This window comes from Opisthorchis viverrini (genome assembly GCF_000715545.1).
Source record: "Opisthorchis viverrini unplaced genomic scaffold opera_v5_659, whole genome shotgun sequence".
Lineage (NCBI taxonomy): Eukaryota > Metazoa > Platyhelminthes > Trematoda > Opisthorchiida > Opisthorchiidae > Opisthorchis > Opisthorchis viverrini.
In genome coordinates this window covers 90,233-108,905 of record NW_008752331.1, presented here as the reverse complement: position 1 = coordinate 108,905, position 18,673 = coordinate 90,233, and the positions used below count along the sequence as shown (strand labels likewise).

The 18,673-nt window shown below is 46.0% G+C and overlaps 1 protein-coding gene across 1 annotated transcript; it reads left to right on the top strand.

Moving 5' to 3' along the window:
• Positions 1 to 3,979: 3,979 nt before the first annotated feature.
• On the top strand, positions 3,980 to 18,673 carry T265_11949 (hypothetical protein; the record flags this gene model as incomplete). The annotated part of the gene is made up of 8 exons (XM_009178793.1): positions 3,980 to 4,582; positions 7,612 to 7,755; positions 9,173 to 9,271; positions 13,876 to 13,936; positions 15,327 to 15,406; positions 15,514 to 15,837; positions 16,300 to 16,571; positions 17,777 to 18,673. The coding sequence occupies 8 exons, from the start codon at positions 4,451 to 4,453 to the stop codon at positions 17,904 to 17,906; spliced, it is 1,242 nt and encodes a 413-aa protein (XP_009177057.1).

The following is an 18,673-nucleotide window of genomic DNA, read 5'->3' as shown; positions in this document are numbered from 1 at the left end:
GACAGTACGACTTTACCCCCAGACCGCCTCGTACCACAACTACTCGTAATGCGTGATCTCGCTGCTCTTAGTTTGGCTGCTCCACTATGGCCTTCCTGGCATGGTTGTACCTTGTGGAACGAAGTTCCAGTGTAGGTAGCCCGCGGGATCATTGCAGCACTGAAGCCCGACCACCACGTCAAGGTGCCAGCTTTAGGTCGAGGTGAACTCTACACGTAACGAATTCCACCACGTCAAGGTGCCAGCTTTAGGTCGAGGTGAACTCTACACCCAAGTAACGAATTATGAGCTGAACTGGGTCTAACATGTACAGACAGTCGGCGATGGATAGCGAGAACTCAACCATGTGCCGACCTAGACGTTGTGGAATGCTGCAAGAACCGTACAGCCACTGAGAATGTGGAACTGCCTATGTCTAGCTCCACTCCATCAAATGTGTCCTCTTTGTTTGTGGACAGTCGACTCCCAGACCCCGACAACCAAAGCCAGAGAACCAGAAAATTTCTCGTATATCCAGTTGACCGCGCCGATCGCGGGCGACTTTTAGGTCGACGCACACATAGAAGAAAGACGATTATGGTCAAACAAAGAACAAAAGATTCGCCAAATCAGGAAACTGATGGCTTGATTCCAGGTAAAGTCATCTACGAGAACATGCTTCATAGGAGCGACACTAGAAGAATACCTCTCAATGCTAGCACCAAACGCCCAGATTCCCATTGAGACATCTTACCGATGAAATTGCACCAGTTGCCCCAAAATAACAGACGAGTGTATACCCCAAATTCTTGAATAACTGCTACTCCGGTCATCCAAAAGTAGGTAGCGAAAGAGCTACAAGTAGCAGGGTTGGACATGCATGTCCACCAACCGCCTCAGCCTTTCCAAAAAATGTGCTACAATAGGCAATCAGTTTGCCTAAAACAGCCGTCCATAATCGCACTCACAGTGACCTGGCTCACACTTGATGTCTCTGACGCAGAGGTCTCCGTAGGCGGCACCCCTATTTCTCGAGGTGGCTCAAAAGGCGGAAGGCCTGGTGGGGCTGTTTGTTAGTTAAATACGGCCCTACTCATCCAGAGTTTCGTCTTCGATATCACCCTGCACCTTTTCGCGATGCGTTGTGGATTCACAGCCCGCTGCACGAGGTCCATTTCTCTCTTCAGGGCATGGTTTACCATTGCCCATCGTGGACTCCAGAAGACGACGACTTCCTCATACAAACACTTGAGCAAATCTCCTTTAGCTACCACTTCACATGTCTCTCGCTGGTGGGTTATTTCGGTGCTCTAAAGATATCCTGGAGGGAACTCCGGGGCATTGGGGCTACTGCGCGTTTCGAATCGGTGCCGATCGAAGTTCCACAAAATGTTTGCTCTCAACATGTCGACACACACTAGATACAGCACAGGCCAAATACCACCCATCGTGGTCATCACCAACAAAAGACACTTCGTCGATCAAGTGATAAATACTGCCCCCAGGGACACGGTGACCACTGTGTACTGCTTGCATCCGCTACTGTGTGAGAAATACCGAGCCCTTAACGTAGATTCGAAACTCCTGCCGTGCAGACGTCCCAGAAATGCGCATCTTTCTTGGTGAATTCGAACTCGGACAACCTTATTGGAGGAGCCATACAGCTCCAGTATCCAGGAAGATCAGGAGGCTGACGTGGTATTCATCCTAAAAACAGCACACAGTCGGAAGGACCGCAAGCTACATCATAGGATTCGGCGTCTTCGGGAAAAGAGGTACCAATTATTTATGAAAACTGGACTAAGGGGACACAGAAAATGGGCTGGTTTTCGCGAAATGTGGAAGCGCTGTAAATCAGAAGTCCGCCAATGAAACATAGGTAAACAAGCCACCGTTCTGGACCTTGACCGGTAAAACAGAAATGCGCTGTTCACTAGATACAGCACAGGCCAAATACCACCCATCGTGGTCATCACCAACAAAAGACACTTCGTCGATCAAGTGATAAATACTGCCCCCCAGGGACACGGTGACCACTGTGTACTGCTTGCATCCGCTACTGTGTGAGAAATACCGAGCCCTTAACGTAGATTCGAAACTCCTGCCGTGCAGACGTCCCAGAAATGCGCATCTTTCTTGGTGAATTCGAACTCGGACAACCTTATTGGAGGAGCCATACAGCTCCAGTATCCAGGAAGATCAGGAGGCTGACGTGGTATTCATCCTAAAAACAGCACACAGTCGGAAGGACCGCAAGCTACATCATAGGATTCGGCGTCTTCGGGAAAAGAGGTACCAATTATTTATGAAAACTGGACTAAGGGGACACAGAAAATGGGCTGGTTTTCGCGAAATGTGGAAGCGCTGTAAATCAGAAGTCCGCCAATGAAACATAGGTAAACAAGCCACCGTTCTGGACCTTGACCGGTAAAACAGAAATGTGCTGTTCGAGTGCCTCACAAATCGCCGCAGAAAAAAGCCATCCGCGTTCTTCTTGAGGACGGGAACAGAAAGCCCACGAACTACCCAATAGTGGTGTCTGAAAGCACTATGCAGTTCTATATTCAGCTCCAGCAACCGCGCCACATCCAATCTTGTCAAGGCGTAAACGTGAACGGTCTCTGACAGACTTCACGGTAGAGGAAATTCGTCAACTCTCGAATAAGATCAACCCATTCAGCGCGTTGGAGCCTGACGGGGTCCATCCAAGGTGCCTGGGGGGAGTCGCCGTTCACACTTGCGAAACACTTCTACCTCGTGTTTCGTCAGTCGCACAATCAAAGTGACCTTCACTGTAGTTGGGAGGAAGTCATTGTCGCGCTAACCTACAAACTGGTGATTGACTACCGCCTGGGGGCTACAGGCCTATAAGTCTCACTTGTGTGCTGTGCAAGGTGATGGAACGTGTCCTAAAGTGAAGCAACACAGATCACCTTACTTCCAACAACTTGGGAAAACCGAGCAACCTGACTTGTGATACGCCGTTTGGCGAAAAAAGCTTTAGCTTGGTGAAAGCAAACCCTTGGGTTACGGGGATTTTGTTCTGTCAAACGAATGCCCGTCGTATTCTCGACTAACCCAGATAGACCGAAGTGTGTATCCCTAATGACCGGGCAAAAAACTACGATGACTTAAAAGGAACAGATAAAAATATCTGGGAAGAGCCCGGCTCACCAAATTGGTAGTGGTCTAGCTATCCTAAAAGCTACTTTACCAGAATTGTGTGGCAAGAAATGAAAATAGTAACGTTAGATTGAGTGCATAATAATAATCAAACAGATTCACTAAGAATTGTTCGTTTTGAGATGGTTCATCGTTGGCCTATTATGTTGTCCAGAGAACTTTTGAACAGTTCTCGCATAAAATAAAGTCCTAAGATAATCTGATATGTTTCGATATGAGAGTTGACATATGAAACTGGGGAAGACCGCTGCATGAACAGTTCTCGCATAAAATAAAGTCCTAAGATAATCTGATATGTTTCGATATGAGAGTTGACATATGAAACTCGCGAAAGACCACTGCAAGCACGAACAAAATCAGAAGAGAAAGACAAAGCACGTGACGCGTTTTTTGTGTGCTTATACCGAAGCGCGTTTTCATAGTTCTGTGCGTATTCAAACAAAGTAAGAGCGCACACATTTGTTAGAAAACTACTTTTCTCCTTTAGGGTGTGCTTGGGAGCAACTTTTTCAGACGGTTGTCCAGGCTGCATCCAGTACTCATTTCAATGCACTTTTAGACGGCTTTTGAGCTGAGCCTTCATGATGGCGAGATAATTGCCCCACTTTGAGTACTTAAAGAGCAGTTCCGCAACCTTTTTTCGCTCGTACCTCTCAGTTGTACCGCGGCCGCTGAATCACAAGAACAAAATCGACCCGGAAAACTAGATGAAAAACCTCGATTCTGTGTGCCGATCCGTGAATCCTTGTAAGTGATTTTGTTGGACTTTTTGAACTCATCATTGTTTGTTCGCATCACAAATAGGTTAAAGGCCGTTCGCATTGCGCGATATACCTCGGTCCTATTCGTCACGTAGAACCATAATGGCTGCACTGAGAGATTTTCTGGCCAATTTCAAGAAAGTTCCACTCACTATGAAGGAAATGTTTGAGAAAAACCCTAAAAGGTTCACAGAGTTAAGGTAAGTATTTGACTGCTTCTGATTTGTCAGTCAAGTGCTAAATCTTGCACATGGTAATATTTTGCTGGACTATTCTAAGAACTTGATTGACACTGATACTTTTAACAAACTCATCCAGTTGGTGAGTATTTGTGTGACAATTTATTGCTCAGGCCAAAGACAGTCATGTCGAAAAACTACGGGACGCGATGTTTGCCGGGGAAAAGATCAACTTCACCGAAAATCGTGCCGTACTCCATATTGCACTTAGGAATCGCTCAAACGTCCCAATACTTGTTGACGGAAAGGATGTAAGTCTCTGTTCTTAAGGTTATCGCTTTCTAGGTAATGCCTGGCGTGAACGCGGTGTTGAACCATATGAAAGATTTCTGCGGTCGGGTCATCTCTGGTTCCTGGAAAGGCTATACCGGCAAAGCGATCACGGATATCGTCAATATCGGTATTGGAGGGTCTGATCTGGTGGGCATAAATTTTTACTTTGGTGTTTACGGGAGGCTTTGAGATGGATTTCTTCATTCTCTGTCCGCCAACCTGTCTTGTCCATTCTTGGGCCTGCAGGTGACAGTGGATCTGGCCCCGTCTCTTTCTTCATGGAACTACTGTCATGAGCTCCAGGTTTAGCATAGGAATATTCATAGTAGCCCTTTTCAAGTGCTAACTGAGTAGCCTCTTGATTCTCTAGTGTTGATGTGGACAGCCTTTTCTGGAATCCGGTTGTCTCCGCCATCATCCCCTTCACTGATTCAGGGGCTGTAGATGCCACGTCTGTCCAACCACTCTGGAGATAGTCCCCACACCTGCTCCCGAACCGATCGGTCGCTTTTCGTACCGGCTGCCCGGTATGGTTGGAGTTAGCATTCCGGATGGCTTTTACTCCTGGTAGCTTCTACTTTCGGAGGATGTCCTTTACGTTTTTTGTCATGAATAGTCCCATTTGCGTAGGTGGTGCTCATCCCCTCCTTGCTTTGCGGACCGTTTGCGGCAGCACGGCATCGCCCAAGTGGTGGGGTGCTCTTGGGGACCCATGGACGCCGCTTGTATTATCGACCGGCGCTGCTAACTTTTTACACAAGATTTTCCACCTGGGATCCATGTCGGTCCGGGCCGAGCACGTCACAGAGGTGTTGTGTACATTATCTTTTCGGAAGTACTGTCCAGCCTTGTGAGAAATTGGTATTAGACAAGTAGCCGTGTTCTCACCCAACTTACCTTACCCAAGTATCTCGAAACCTCCAGTTCAAAGAATTCATCGCAAACGTGAGTCAGGTGGTGCAGCGCTGACGTGAACTTGGGAGGCAATGCGTCTGGTCTGGGTGACCTGATTTTACCTAGCTCTCTCGGGCTTATCACGACCTCATATGACGCACTGGCTTCAGTCAGTTAGCTCCAGTCTCTTTCTCCTTCATGCTTCCACCAGTCGCTCTCTGTTGATCGACTTCCGTGTAATTTATTAAGTGCGGCTTGTGAGGTTGTCCTAACGTTTCATCTTAGTTTCGTCTTGCCACCGCCGTCATTTTCACTCGTCCCACAGTGTTTTATGTTTACCTTGAATTGCAGCGTTCTCGCCGTTCACCAAAGCCCTTATTCTTGGCTTTTTGTAGTTCTACTTGTATTCACGGTGTCCGAATAGTGTCGTCTCAGAACAGCTCTGTGTCACTCGTTATTTTCTCACATCATAGCTGTTTTCAGAAAGCCATATACGGACCGCTGGTTGTATTTGCGTATGATCTATCTTGGTGGTTGCCGTACAGGTGGTAGCAGGTTTCAGGCCGAGGGGGAAGTGTGGATCAGACTCTTAAGCCTTTGGACAATGACAAGCGTACAGGCATTCTGATGTCTCTGAGTTGAGTGATGCGAATAACTCTTCTAGAACAGCAAGTTATGCCCCAGGAGTGTGTCAGCATCTTACGTTCTGTGTTCACATAATTGCCCATAAGTGCACAGGGGGCCCTCCAAAACCTTCCGCATAAACCATAGTGTCCGACAACAATGTTCACTCTCCATGTGGATGTCACTGATGATATATTGAGACACTCTAGAGGGTCTCAGTAACCCCAGTACTCGGATCTCTGAGCGGGAATCTTGTCTACCTGGAATATGCAGATGACATTTTCCCATTTTTAGGGAGGGAGAAGTGCAAGCGTTCCTTCAAGAGCTGTCCAACGTGATCCTTCGGTATGTGTTTTGTATTCACAGTGCAAAGCCAGCGAGCGACACTGGAATTTACAGAACACTGTACTCATCTCAGTGGTTGAGCTAGCTATGACCGTAGTGTAACTGATGAAGTCAGTGCACGAATCTGGAAGGCCAGTTTGCGCGACATTTCATTGAGGGGCTCGTCTTTCTCTGAAAAGACGCGTGTATTTCACTACGGTGCGGACTGTATCGCCATATGGCCGCAAGACTCGGCACCTGTGAACAGTGGATTTTAAACACTGATACCTTAAAATCACAGTGGATAACTTACAATGAACTTTACCGGAAACTAGTTTCCTGAACTTGATAACGATAATCTTCAAAAAGTTTAGGAAGCGTCTTTGTCGGAATGAAGTTACATCAATCAAGGACTGTATTCTGTACTGCAAGTTTAGATGCTTCGTTCGTTCGCTACGCTTGTTGGGTTACTGGCTGTCGAGAAGGCCGTTTTTTATACCTAGAGTGGCATATCATCATCATCATAATCATCAGAGACAGCAACATTAGTGTTGACACTAATGCTTCACTGCGGCATAAGGAAATGAGAGTACTAAGGTGCGTCGGTGCTCGCCTTACAGGATGGGATCCTTCAATGTGCTTGGCTGGATATGGTAAAAAGGCCTAACGGCTAACCGATTTCGGCGACGTCCTCTGTCAGTTTCTATCCAGGTTGACTGGATGCAGACATGTTTGCTACAGACTATGCCCCGCCATCTTGAACCATTATACCCGGTTGTACGGTTGGGTAAACCAAAAGTCTGGTACCGAAGGAAATTGGCCTGGATATCTTTTCGTCCGCTCGCGAACATGCTGCGGAACCACCCATTCGAGGAAGAATCTTTCTGGCGATGATACACATTCCTATAAGTGGACCGATTGACGTTCAAGAATTTGGAACCCCTTGGTACGGTCTTCCGTTAGCCCTTATCGCGCTTTTATTATAACTGAACTGCCTTCTCTCTGGACTATCTTACTGTGTTATGAAATGTAGGTCGTCGTATTTTAGACGGGCACAATGCCTCAACGTTCCGCGTCCTCACCGCCTGTAACTCGCAACAGAATTTAGTCTTGATGGCCACATAATGACAGTACCGACTTGGTACTGACTAGTCCCTTAGCCTATGACGTTCGTTTTTAGCATCCACTGTACACGGGTCATTACACAAGACCTCTGGATGGGCACACGTCTTGATGTCTTGCAATAATAAATCCTAGAGGTACTGCTTACGCAGCCCGAACTTTTAATGATGGTTTCCCTCCCAACTTATTTTTATTAATTTTCTCCGCGTCAGGGTCCTGTCATGGCAACAGAATGTCTAAAACCATACGCGAACCATCTACGTGTGCACTTTGTGTCCAACATTGACGGAACCCACATGGCTGAAACGCTGAAAAAACTAAACCCTGAAACCACCCTGTTCATCATTGCATCAAAGGTGAGCGCCTTAGTTTTGTTTCCTTTTTGGGTAGAAACTTTAATGCTATTTGACTAGCTCAGGTGCCTACTTATCGACTTGTTAGCTAAAGCGAATCCCTTGCTTTGTGTCCCCACTCTCGTCCACTCTGCGCTGCATACCAAAATTTGGCACCGCTTATCTGGACTAATTGTGTGCCACTTTGCCCCAATTGTTGCGTCAAAAGCGTATCACTAGGTTTCGAAGAACGGATGTATCACACCAAGGTGCGGGTTGCAATGTTTCACGGCTGCGAGGCTTGACCACTTCGGGTAGAGGATGAGACACTTTCGGGTCTGTGACCACCGACTTATCAGAACCATAGTTGGGACGAACGAATTCAAAATGAGCTGAAACGGATTTCCGGTAAAGCAAGTGATATCTCGGTCAAAAAATATGTCCAATACTGTAAGCTAAGTTGATGGATCCTGTGTTGCCCATACCGAGTTACCCGTTACCGAGCAAAGGTTTTTTTCCATGCCTAATTCTGAGAGACACAACCTACAGGTGGATAGAATATAAGACGACGGAAGGGAATGAGAATTGTTTGGATGTCGTAAGTCTACGTGGACCTGTTCTTGTTTGGCCACGTCGAAGGACACAGACGCTAACGGATATCGGCCACCTTCATGATGTCGGTTTCTATCCAGAGTAACCGAGTGTTCGAGGTATAGACACTTCACTTGGTTTGTGTTAAGCTAACCCCAGGTCTCTGTCCCTGTCGTATTTCCTCCCGTTTTGCGATTCGGACATGGTTGTATGGTAGTGAAGCATGTGTCCTCTGGCTTTGCTGTCAATAATGATGGTACTTTACAAATAATCTGGAATTGCCCAGAGTTGCCACTTGTTTTACTTCCAATTTCTTCTCAAGTTACTACTACCGGATCCCCCCGAGACAACTCAGAAACAACTCAACCCGAAACAACTTAGCTCGAACGCAGCTTCTGATTACAGTTAGGTATATCAGCTCTCGTGCTTCATTGAGGTTGCATGGCAGTGATGCCGTACTGACCCTTGGTTAGGGTTAACGTCACTTTCGTTTTATTTTTTTCATCAGACGTTCACCACGATCGAAACAATGACCAATTCTCACTCAGCAAAGCAATGGTTTTTGAAACATGCCAAAGAGGTAGGTCATATTTTTAGTCAAGTTCTCCCGAGTATTTTTTTCGCTGCCTCCTGTTACTGTTCGGCAGCATTCCCATGCGTGACCTTGGGTGAGAGTTGACAGGCTTTAACAGCTACTCAGCAGTCTTTTTATTTCAACTAAGCATGTGCCGCTGCCAACAGAACGGGGTCGTTTTGTTTTCCTTCCGATCTTAAGCTTAATTTCCCTTTTCGAACGCTGTGTTTTGCAACGACCGTTCAATGGTAGCGTCATCATATTTTTTTATTCCAGGAAGTTCATGTGGCGAAGCATTTTGTGGCTCTCTCGACAAATTCCGATGAAGTGAAGAAGTTTGGTATAGCTGAAGAAAATATGTTCGAGTTCTGGGATGTGAGTCCTCAAACACGTGTTTACTGCATTGATGGTATCCCCACTATCTGCCGGTATGGTTTGCTCAGTTTTCTCATTTAGCATTTTTTCTCATGTTATTATTCCACACCGATAACCACCTTGCCGGACCACTGCGTTGTAATACATCCTAAAATTGATTGAATCTCAGGATTTCTTCCGAGATGTCCATCTGGATTGATTGTATTTGAGAGGAAACCAAGAAATTCAATACAGTAGTGACGTCAAAAAGACATAATTAGGTCTAAGAAATCTCTTGCTAGAATTCAGCAAGTGGTGCGTTGTGTTATAGATTATCTGAGATGTTTACAGAAACCAGTACATCTATAGCCATTGGACAAGTGCGCGGTTTTCACGACTGCAGATGCTGGTTACACTTACCGGTCTCTGGAAACTGCCTGTGAGTGAAACCTTCAAGAGTCAAAGTGGCGTGACCATTTTGAATAAAGAAGAACGCTTCAACCCCTAAACCGAATACTCCGAACAAAAAATATTGTGACCATCCGCTGCCTTTCATTTAGATCCTACATCTGATGTAGGAAACTGGGTTGTGAACCTTGGACCTCTTACGACCTCGGAGGTTCATAACTGGATATGTTCTCAAGCGCCATCGAGCTGCTGATCCGGAAGACGTCTCACCCGCATAGTTCAAAGGTGAGGGTGAAGTCCTCAAGCAGCGCTCGTCCGATCTATCTGCCTGCATTTGCGAAAGGGGATCATCTCAGACAACTTGGGAGGACCGGTCATATATTTCCCATTTTCAAAACGGGGGCCTGTAGTGGGTGCGATAATCCCGGGGAGTTAAGCTTGACCGCAGTCGTAACAAAACCCGTGACATTACTTCTTCCTCGTCTCATGGTTGCTCGCGAAATACTGACTCGAGAGTAGCAAGCAGGGTTACGGCTGGTTATGGGTTGCGTTGACCAGATCTTAACACTGTCAGGTGTTAGAGCAACGTCATACGTATAAGCGGGGATTCCAAGACGTATTCAACCCGGTCGACCAATATGTTCTTGATGCACTTACCCACCAAGAAATGTGCCCTTTAGTCTGTGAATACAATAAGTTCTTTGTATTCTCAGACTTATCGGTGAGTGAGTGTATGGAGAGCTCTTTAAAATCTTCGGCATACAAAGTGGTGCCCGTTAGGGATGCGCACTCTCTGTCCATTCTTATTTACTTTCGTAATGGACGAGATAATTAAATGAACACTGGAGGGTATTCAAAACTCGGGTGTTCAAATAGCTGCAGCGAAGCATCAATGTTGAACACTCATGTTATACTGTTGATGATGCCCTTTGATTGCAGAATACCGTCAAAGTTCCTGACGATCGACAGAGTCAAACGTAGTTTTCAGGTCAGGAAAAACGACCAACTTAGGGCACGTGGGAGTGACGCTTTTCAAGAAAATGTCTGAAGGTCAAGATGTGGTCGATGCATCCATGGCCATGGCGAACCCCAGTTTGATCGTCGATTCCCCTGATAGTGCAAAGTAATGCCAGAAGCACCTTATATACGAGGCTTATATACCATCCTGTGCCATGATTTTTCACTACACAGGGACTCCGTGGTCTTCGTCGGCCTGCTCCCCACTGACCTTTCTGGCACATGGTGGAACTCAGTTCCAGCCGGTTTAGACCACAGAATCATTACAGCACTGGGACATGGCCAGCATGACAGGGTGAAGGCTTAAGGTCGGCGTTTTGTTATAACGGGAGTATGTGAAAGTCGTGAAATGTTCGGATTTTGCCGATGCGACAAATCAATCGACCGGCCCGAAACGCGGACGTTGGAAAATATAGCCACCAGCGATTGACGTCCTACCGTCAATTTTTGTCGGGGTTGTGGTTTTGAGTGTTCGTTTGTAGCTACCTTAAACTATTTGTGGTAGTTTGGCGTGGTACCCATCGCCAGTTCACTTGCTTCTTGAGTGGTCATCCAAAGGAACCCTAACAACTGCTGTCTTACGGTTCAGATTTTTAGTGAGAGGCTAGGGGCGGCTACCTTAAACTATTTGTGGTAGTTTGGCGTGGTACCCATCGCCAGTTCACTTGCTTCTTGAGTGGTCATCCAAAGGAACCCTAACAACTGCTGTCTTACGGTTCAGATTTTTAGTGAGAGGCTAGGGGCGGGGTCTCCGAACAAAACCCTACATCTTCCCACTGCTTTGTTTGTCAGACTTTTGAGTCAAAGACCCAACCAACCCCCATTCTTCGGCTTGGACAACCGAGAAGTATCAATCGTTCTTGCACCTATTCGCTCACCGGCCTCCCCCCACTCGTTCAACACATCTGGCAGTCCCCTAACCATTGTTCCCTGTCTAAAACAGGGTAATCACTTATTAGCTTTAAGAGATCTGATCTAACTTGTAACCCCTTAATCTCTGCACTCAAACTCAAACCGGGCAGTAGGCATCCCCTGCTGAAACCGTTTTCCTGTCTGTGGAAAACACGCGTACAATACCCCCACTTCAGTCGTACACCTCATGTCGCTTAGGACGAGCTCAGGTGCTCAACATTTCACTTTTCGAACATCTGGTGATGTCGACGCAATGACTGGTAGTATCTACCGTATGGTGGTTGTACTCAACCCAAAGGTCGACAGCGCCTTACTAGATTGCATCCGAAAAAACAGTTGTCTTTGGGCTTTGCGGTTGTCTGGCTCAATCAACATCAGTGCAGGTCGTTACAGTAAACGGTATTCATTTGTATCAGCGTGGGTTCCGACAGAGTGCATTCGGACTAAGAAGGACAGGTTTTATCAACATTTGTCACGACTGCTTCGATCGGCAAGAAGAACGAATATCGTGATCTTAACTGGTCGTATGAATGTCCAATTTGGATGACTAAGTCCAAAAGAAGCACAGTTAGGTGGTGGCTATGGAGTCAATACTCAGCCTACGAATAATGGGGAACGACTGCTTCAGTTATGTGTTAACCATCATCCTGGCCAGTACGAACTTTCAACACAAACACTCACACCGAGTTACCTGGATGACACCAACTACGAGGTAGTCATGGACTCAGTTGGACCATGTGGCTATCGTTACCGATTCAACATCAGTGCAGGTCGTTACAGTAAACGGTATTCATTTGTATCAGCGTGGGTTCCGACAGAGTGCATTCGGACTAAGAAGGACAGGTTTTATCAACATTTGTCACGACTGCTTCGATCGGCAAGAAGAACGAATATCGTGATCTTAACTGGTCGTATGAATGTCCAATTTGGATGACTAAGTCCAAAAGAAGCACAGTTAGGTGGTGGCTGTGGAGTCAATACTCAGCCTACGAATAATGGGGAACGACTGCTTCAGTTATGTGTTAACCATCATCCTGGCCAGTACGAACTTTCAACACAAACACTCACACCGAGTTACCTGGATGACACCAACTACGAGGTAGTCATGGACTCAGTTGGACCATGTGGCTATCAGTTACCGATTGAAAACCTCAGTTAAAGATTGTTCCTTCTGAGGTGCACAACTTGACTCTGGTCGTGTCATTGTGCGATCCCGGTTTTCGCTTTAATTTCCATTAGCATTACGCGTACCAAAGCAGAGCAGTTCCATTCACCAACTTTGACAGTTTTCAGTAACTCAGGCTTATCGAGCTGACCTGACTAGAAAGCTACTGGAAACGTACGGTCATAAGGATGATGAAATTTGTTTGGAAGTTGAATGAAATTGGGCTTAAGGTATGCCCTAAGAACTGTCCATCCATGTCATCTGACTCGACTAAATGAACACTAGATACCGCCGAGATCAGTCGATTTTATTGCTGCCAGAAAGGCCATACCAGCAACTAGGGATTATAATGGTTTCCGCGGATCCCCCAGACACCTCATAATTAGGAGCTTGAAGAATGACAGAACGATGGTGGATTTCGAAGTACCAGGAAGGCTGTGGCAACAGCTGCGGACTAACCGGTCAAAAGAAGGTAGTTGGTAGTGAAACAATATGCAGAAAGGATGGAACAGCAGTTCGCCGCCTCAATCGTCCTCTTGAGCGATGGGCTGAACACTTCAAACAACGGTTCAGCCTGTCTCCTTCAACGCACCCGCCGAAAGAACCCAACAAGCCTGAATGGAACATCGACGTCAGCCCGTCGTGAAGATCGGAAATCCAGCATGGGATACCGATTCTCCAACAGGACAGGCACCTGACGAGGCCTGCATCCTGCTTCCTTCAAAGAGAGTACCTAGGACCTGGTGAGCAGTCTGGCAACCATACTGTACATTTTGAGCCCTCAAGTATTTTGGCTGTTACTAATGGTGCTTCGATTCGATACCCATTTGCAACAGAATGCGCCTAGGTTGCGGATTACGTAGTGCCAACAACGATTACGTTAATTTCTACAGTCTATTTACGGTTCATTTTGTCAGGAACCATTATCCGCTTTTAACTTCTGCTCTTCTTGCCTCCTAGTTACTGGTTACACAATTCGATCTGACGTGCAACGCATCTTTTCGGTTATGAATTAGTCAAACAAACCACAGTGCTTTTCAACCAAGCATGTTTCCTCGGTTATTTTTTGCCGTCTTTTCATTTACGAATCATTTGACCGTCTAACTGTCATCTCTTTTTGCAGTGGGTTGGAGGCCGCTACTCACTTTGGTCTGCGATTGGTCTGTCGATTGCTTTGTATGTAGGTAAGCTGTGATTTTGATGTAAATACTTTCACCTTACCCTGTGTTCGCAAGTAGGATATGGAAATTACCACAGAATGATTTTTCGTAGCAATCATTGATTTGTGGCGAACAGTTTTTGCTGCCTACCTAATCCATCACTCATTCTGGACCTCTTATGATTGTAGCCTTACTTGAATGTAATCCCTTTTCTCAGTGTGTTACTCATGGAGTGATTTGTGGAATGGTATTGCTCGACAGATCATTTGGCTAAAATTCTTTCGTGTACCTGCCATGCTGGTAAACAACCCATCAGGCAAGCGAATCGGTCGTGTTCGTCAACGTCCTTAACCATCGGTGTTACCTGTTCCGGGCGCCCGAGTTTGTCGGTAAAAGTTTGCCAATTCAAAAACTGTTTCACCAGTGGTAGTGTGGTTTGGCGAAAACGTTTCTAGTGCAGACGGTTATGGCTATACGTAATATGTTCTAGGCCAACTCATTTCGTGGACTCTCGTCATCCCATCTGACCCGTAATGATTCTTTCCTTCCAGTGTCTCAGCACTGTTGATCCAAGGCTGTCTTGGACTCTAACGTACCCTGATCTCCCGACACACAGTCACCATCACATCTCTTCAACCTTACGTAGCCTAATTCAACTTTTTAATCCACCATAGTGCCTAGTCCATAGGTGTCTCCGGTTGGCAAGTCGATTCTGGCGTTATCTGTTGGATAGAATTCTCGCTTTCATCGAACCCAGTGGGACTAATTCAACTACCCCGGTAGCGGATCCGGTCAACTACGTCGACTGGTTTGTTTGAATCATGTTCGAGTGTCGTCTTGAACTGGCACTTCACTCTTTGCAGCTATGGAGTTCGTACTAAAGATCGCAGAAGTGTTATTCAGGGTATTTAATGACAGTACTTCAGCCCTCTAGGTAGAGCTATATCGCCTTCGTACTCGGTGCCTGCAAGCGAACATCTCGGAAGTATGTTAACTCCGTAGGGTTTAGAAGGTTACTCCATACTCTAGCCGGCAACTGTGAAGGTTAAAGGAGGGTAACGTTGCCTGATGTCACTAGGTATAAATTATGGTGAAAACATCTTTAACTCTGAGTTGTCCGGGATAATTAGCGTATGGTGCTTCCGGATAGGAAATATTTAGTGTCTGACGTGCATTGAATGTCTGTGGCTTCTACACTGAAAGAGCATCCATCAAGGGAACGAGACGTTGAAGATTTGTTTCTTCGTATCTCATTTCCCTGTTCACTAGGTGCCCGAAACAAGTGCCATCATTCAAGTTAATGTTTTTTCTGGTGGTGGAGTGCTATCGGCTTAATTATAGCTTCAGAATGGGCCAGAAGAGCTTGCATTCAGTCAATCTAAATGGTATTGATAGTTCACTCTCTCCATTTCAGGAATGGACAATTTCATCCAACTTCTCGAGGGTGCCCATGCGATGGACAAACACTTTAAAGAAGCACCCCTACACAAAAACGTGAGTTTCCTGTGTGCATTTCTTTGTAGTTCGTGATAAATTGTACTTGGCTGCTTCATCCAAACAAACTACTTGCACGTTCTACCGTGGTCCTCACTTCCTTGTAGCTGCCGGTTATTTTGGCAGTTCTAGGCGTGCTCTACATCAACGTATACGGCGCCGAAACCCATGCTATTCTACCCTATGATCAATACATGTCACGGTTCGCAGCCTACTTCCAACAGGGTGATATGGAGTCCAATGGGAAATTTGTTACCCGCGCCAGCAAAGAGGTAGACTACGCGACTGGGCCTATTGTCTGGGGCGAGCCTGGTACGAATGGACAGCATGCGTTCTATCAGCTAATACACCAGGGGACACGTCTGATTCCCGCAGATTTTCTTATTCCAGTTCACACGCAAAATCCCATTCAAGGAGGTCTGCATCACGAGGTTAGTATGGCTTATCGGTTTTCCCATCTGCCCTGTTTGTTGAACCCACTATGAATATGGTTCGTCTGGCAAAACTTTTGTGTCTAAGAAAGTAGGTTTTAATTTGAGCACTGCGTATCAAACACTTTTGTGCATGCTATGCAAGTTTTTCTCCAGTTAGCTGTTCCTGTAGTCGATTCCTCTACATTTGGTAACGGTTTCTGTTTGCTACACGGATCAATCGAAACAATAACCAATGTTCCTTCCAACCCGTTTACTTAACTTAAGAACCTGACGGCTGCAATTCATGATTTGCCAGTAAGCGTTTTCCCCACCATCGTTACTTCTTCTGTTCAGGCCCCAATATAATGAAATTAGTCGCAGAAGGAGTCTGTTTTTTCAGTCATTGGCCGTAGTTCTATTCGACTTTAACCGGAACACGAGGCTATGCAAATAAAAAACATCATTACTATTGTCTTCCAGATCCTAATATCTAATTTCTTGGCCCAAACCGAAGCCCTGATGACGGGAAAGTCGCGCGACGAAGTTCACACGGAACTGTTCAACTCTGGTGTCACAGGCGAAAAGTTGGAAGCACTGAGTCTGCACAAGAGCTTCAAAGGCAACCGCCCAACAAATTCCATCGTCTTCTCGCGACTGACGCCGTATATGTTGGGCTGTCTCATTGCCATGTACGAACACAAGATATTTGTCCAGGGCGTTATTTGGGACATTAATTCATATGATCAATGGGGGTGAGTTCTGCTTTAGTGGTCTGCTTTTCTTGCCCTTCTCTGTGTTGGTGCTTTTCAGGCCCTCTGGCTTTCTTTTTTTCGGTTAATGGGGCTTGAGATGACTCAGTGTTTAAGGCGTGAACTTATTGATTGAAAGGCCCATGTTTCGAACCCAACCTCTGCATCTCGACTGCTCCTGTCTGGGTTTGGACAACCTGACAGTATATGGATCCTCGTGCTTCCTTCGGTTGGCATGGCATCTAAGCACCGAAGGGGTGCTACAGCGGAACCATTCATTTAATATTGTTAATGGGTCACAAGTACGAAGAAGTTAGAACAATTAGCTTAGGCACGTGACGCATTTCAGTGTGTTCGGGGACCGCTAGTCATTAGTTGCAGTCCGTTCTAACTATCTGGTTACTTAGTATCCCGGTCTATCCAAGATTAACACCGTGTTGCAGAGCAAGACATTAAATACCACAACAACTGATGGTCTTCGAACTGAGCTTTCCCTGTCTCGATTGAGAGTGGCTCTGAAGAGCATCGTTGACACAAAAGTAACATCATACCGACCCAATTTTCAGCCTGTCACTAGGTTATATCCATTAAGAAGTTTCATTCCTTGTGATGTTGATGCACCATGAACCGTAACCAGGAGTCCAAGACACTTAAAGGAATCTGTTCAAAGAAACTTCTCGTAGACACTGACTTCAGATTTCAGGTCAGTTACGGTCATTTCAGCAGTCTAGATGCAATGTGTTTCTGATTTTAAGGGATGTTAGGTGGGCTCAGCTTGTCGCCTTGACGGACAGAGCTAGCGTGAGGGCCTAGCTTATCGGGTATTCCGTGGAGTGGCTAAGGCTTTGTTTTTGGGACACATTAACAAAGTAACATGGAATTTCGTGACTTACTGACGTCCGCATCGTTGCACTGCTTTCTTCCAAAGAGTCTCAAGCATTAACACAGTGAAATGTTGGCGACTGTGTGACAGACCTAGGGACCTCAAATTTATCTCATTCGTCTATTCCACGGGTCTGGTATTTATTTTAGTTCGGTTCTCTTTGCCCCTATCCTAGCACTCATACCGATCTGGCTGATTTCCGCTACCATGTTTTGGTTTCCGTTTAAGCTAACTTTGTCAGTTTTCCTTCTATAACGTTTGTTTGCACTACGTCCTCGTCGTTAACGCCTGTTTGTTGAATCAGTGTTTTTTGTCTTATGTACAGAGTCGAGTTGGGCAAAGTACTGGCAAAGAAAATTCAACCAGAGCTCAAAACGCCTGACCCAATCACCACGCATGACTCATCCACGAACGGTCTCATCAATTTCATCAAAGAGGAAATGAAACGACACTGATGCCTTTCATTCCACACGCACTCTGAACATCCTCTCTAGTCTAGATTGGCTCTGATCCTGTTATCTATCCATTTTGGCTGCGCGCGTGCTTTCTAGTTGTTCTGTTATTTTGATTTCATATTTTCCAGGCCGTGACTGGTTTCTCGCTCCATTGACCACCGGCTTTGGTTAACGCAATTTGGTACTATCTTACCCTCGTATGTAATCTTGAATATCTGTCCTCAAACGTGCCAATCTGATTGTCGCTCAACGACTAGCTCTTACCACTTAAAGATTCCGCATAACCTTGTCGGTTGACTTTGACACTGACCGGAAACATACAACTTGTTCACGAGCGTCAGCCGCAAAGCTGTTTATGGTGACCCATCTCCCTCAGGCAGTAGTCCATACCTGAGCTAACCGTTTCATCCGGGACACCGTACGAGCTGGCGCAACCGAAACTCGTTGACTGACCTAGAAAGCTCGACTTCGTATGACAATCGCTTGGATGCCCACTTCGAGGAGCCGCCCTGGGTATCGTCAGACCACTTATTTTTCTGTCGGCCATGCACTTTGCTACTATTCATATTCATTCGTACAAGTGAAATGATCGACAAACTGGGAAACCGGAATTTCTGGGGCTTAATGTGTGCTTCGTAATGGGCTGAATCTTACTGGTGGAAACTCTTGGTTTGTTGCTTCCTTTATTAAATGTGATAACTAGATTATTTTTTTACTGTGGGCCGATTTCAGGGTTTTATGGGCCGAACGATATGCTTTGGTTTTTG